Source organism: Nannospalax galili, unplaced genomic scaffold (genome assembly GCF_000622305.1).
Source record: "Nannospalax galili isolate Female #2095 unplaced genomic scaffold, S.galili_v1.0 scaffold760, whole genome shotgun sequence".
NCBI lineage: Eukaryota > Metazoa > Chordata > Mammalia > Rodentia > Spalacidae > Nannospalax > Nannospalax galili.
The window spans coordinates 1,172,191-1,174,787 of record NW_008347555.1 but is presented as its reverse complement, the minus strand read 5'-3'; the positions used below and the strand labels follow the sequence as shown (position 1 = coordinate 1,174,787).

Sequence of the window (2,597 nt, the reverse complement as noted above, 5' to 3'; positions counted from 1 at the left end):
CTAGCAGTTAAGAAACACGCATGGCGGGCTGGGCATGGTGGCGCACGCCTTTAATCCCAGTGCTCGGGAGGCAGAGGCAGGTGGATCTCTGTGAGTTCAAGGCCAGCTGGGGCTACAGGGAGACTCTGTCTCAAAAAAGACCAAAAAAAAGAAAGAAAAGAAACATGCAACATAGACGTGAGAAAAAAATGGAATCCAGGCCAGAAAATGTTTTTTTTAATTTACTTTTTATTTACATGTATGTGTGTGTTTGTGTGAGTTTATGGGAACCTACATGTAGTGCCCTTAGGGCCAGAAGAAGGTGTCCAGATCCCTGGAGCTATAGTTACAGTTACAGGTGACTGTGAGTCACTGGATATGGATGCTGGGGACAGAACCCCTGGTGCCTTGCAAGAGCAGTAAGTGCTCTTAACCACTGAGCCATTTCTACAGCCCCAGAAAATAATTGTAATGCAAGTAGAAAGGATCAGTCTACCTCATTGTCTCTTCCTTGGTGCTTACTCTGTTAACTCCTCATTCCTGAGGTTCTGAGGAGGTGAAGGAGCAGGCCATATTTCTAGAGTGACTTCCATGTGGGAAGGAGTCTCATACAGACAGCTTGATCCTGGATCTAGAGGAAGGCAATGTCCTTTAGAGCTGGGAGCATATACAAAAATTAGTTTATATGTGATTTGTTGCCTCCTCCAATCTCATCTCTTCCTCCTCATAGTCACTGGATAGCTGCATCATACTTGGACCCATGGGGACTCAAAGTCACTTTTAAAGAACCTGAAAAATAAATATATCATGACAAAGAGTGAATTTGGGAGAACCAGGGTAGAGAATCAGGGAGCTTGGTTCTTTGGGCATGACTTTAGCATTTCTGGCTAAGGAACTAGAGCCCAAAATAGGAGAGAGTGGATGCTGGGGGGGGGAGTTGGGAGAGTGGGGGTGAATTCAGGGAAGGATGGAAATAAAAAAACACACCTTTTCTGCTGAGGAGCAGCCTTTGCTGTTGTTCATGTTGATATTCTTCATGGAGATGAGGGTGATGCTGTCTTTGTCTCCATTGGCTGTGGAACAGCTAGGGCAGGAAGGGAGTCCAGGTTAGAGAGAGGAGAGGGCAGAGCAATGAGGAGTCAAGAGACAAAGGGAGCACTACACCTTCAATCTTTGTTTCAAAAAAACCATACTTACAAAACAAACCAAAAAATAAAAATAAAAAACAACAACGGGGGGTGGAGAGATGGCTCAGCGGTTAAGATCACTGACTGCTCTTGCAGAGGACCCAGGTTCAATTCCCAGCACCCACATGGCGGCTATGAACTATCCTTAACTCCAGTTCCAGGGGAATCCGAAACTCTCTTCTGACCTCCGTGGCATTGCACAACACGGGTGCACTCACATATGTGCAGGTAATACACTCATACACATAAAAATAAAAAAATATTAAAACAACAACAAAAACTGTACTTAGGGGTGGGGCATAATGAATGAGAATGTGCTTTGAAGCTGAAGAGACTTGTATTTAAACCTTGGTTTTGTTTTTGCTTGTTTGTCTGCTTTTTTGAGACAGGCTGTTCTGGATAGCTTTAGTGTTAACTTGATACACCTGGGTTGAGGGAGCTTCAGTTGGAAAATTGCCTCTATTGGACTGGCCTGTGGCCATGTCTGAGAGGCATCTTCTTGATGAGTGATGTGGGAGGGCCCAGCCCACTGTAGGTGGTGCCACCCCTGGGCAGGTGGGCCTGTGTTGCATAAGAAAGCAGACTGAGCAGGGGCCAAGGGAGCAAGCCAGTAAGCAGTGTTCCAGTTCCTGCCTCCAGGTTCCTGCCCTGAGTTCCTACCTTGGGCTCCCTGATGAACTACAGGGAGATGTAAGCTGAATAAAACCTTTCCTCCCTCAAGTTGGTATTGGTCAGAGTATTTTGTCACAGACAGTAATTGGTACCAGAGAGTGGGATATTGCTGTGACAGACCTGCTCTTGGTGTTTTGGGGAGGACTGTGGAAGTGTTTGGAACTTTGGGCTGGAAAAGCCATTGTGTGCTCAGTTTGTTGCAGTAGAGCTTGGAACAGTTATGCTGAAAGAGTTGTAGACAATGGAGGCCTGGCTTGTGAAGCTTCAAAGGGAAGCAGAGACTATCAGGGCTGTTCATGTGAGATTTTTGGATTGAAAATCTGTGGGTTCTGGTCGGCTGGGGCTGAAGAATCAGCTGTGATTAAGAAGAGATCAGAACCTGAAGCAAAACCTTTGCTTTACTGGGACAATTAATGCTGGTTAGCTGGGGCTGAAAAATCAGCTGTAAGTAACAAGAGACCAGCATCACTGTGGTGGAATCTTCTGGGAGGTATTTCCTCAGCATCAGCACACAGAGGGGACCTGCACCTCTATTTCAAGCTGGAAGTAGGAGTTGGTAATGTGTAAGAGTCTCCTGCATGGTTCTGGTGTTGAAAGCGTGAAGGGGTCAGAGAGAGCAGCTGAAGCTTGGCACTCTGAGAGGCCAGGAAAGGTCATAGGTGAAAGTGAAGCTTCAGTTACAGCAAAGACCCCAGAATTGAAGGGGTCATGGAGAGAAACTGAGGCTTTGCACCCCAAGAGGCAAGAAGAGGCCATTGG

The 2,597-nt window shown here is 46.4% G+C and overlaps 1 protein-coding gene across 1 annotated transcript in view; it reads right to left on the bottom strand.

Annotated features, from left to right (window-relative positions):
* Positions 1-208: 208 nt before the first annotated feature.
* The window catches only part of Ecscr (endothelial cell surface expressed chemotaxis and apoptosis regulator), an 18,747-nt gene continuing 16,358 nt past the window's right edge, over positions 209-2,597 (bottom strand). The window contains exons 10-11 of the mRNA XM_029568898.1: positions 967-1,063; positions 209-768 (exon numbers count right to left, since the gene is read on the bottom strand). Of these exons, the coding sequence (XP_029424758.1) occupies positions 760-768; positions 967-1,063 (106 nt within the window). The 3' untranslated portion in view covers positions 209-759. The remainder of the gene's footprint in view (positions 769-966; positions 1,064-2,597) is intronic.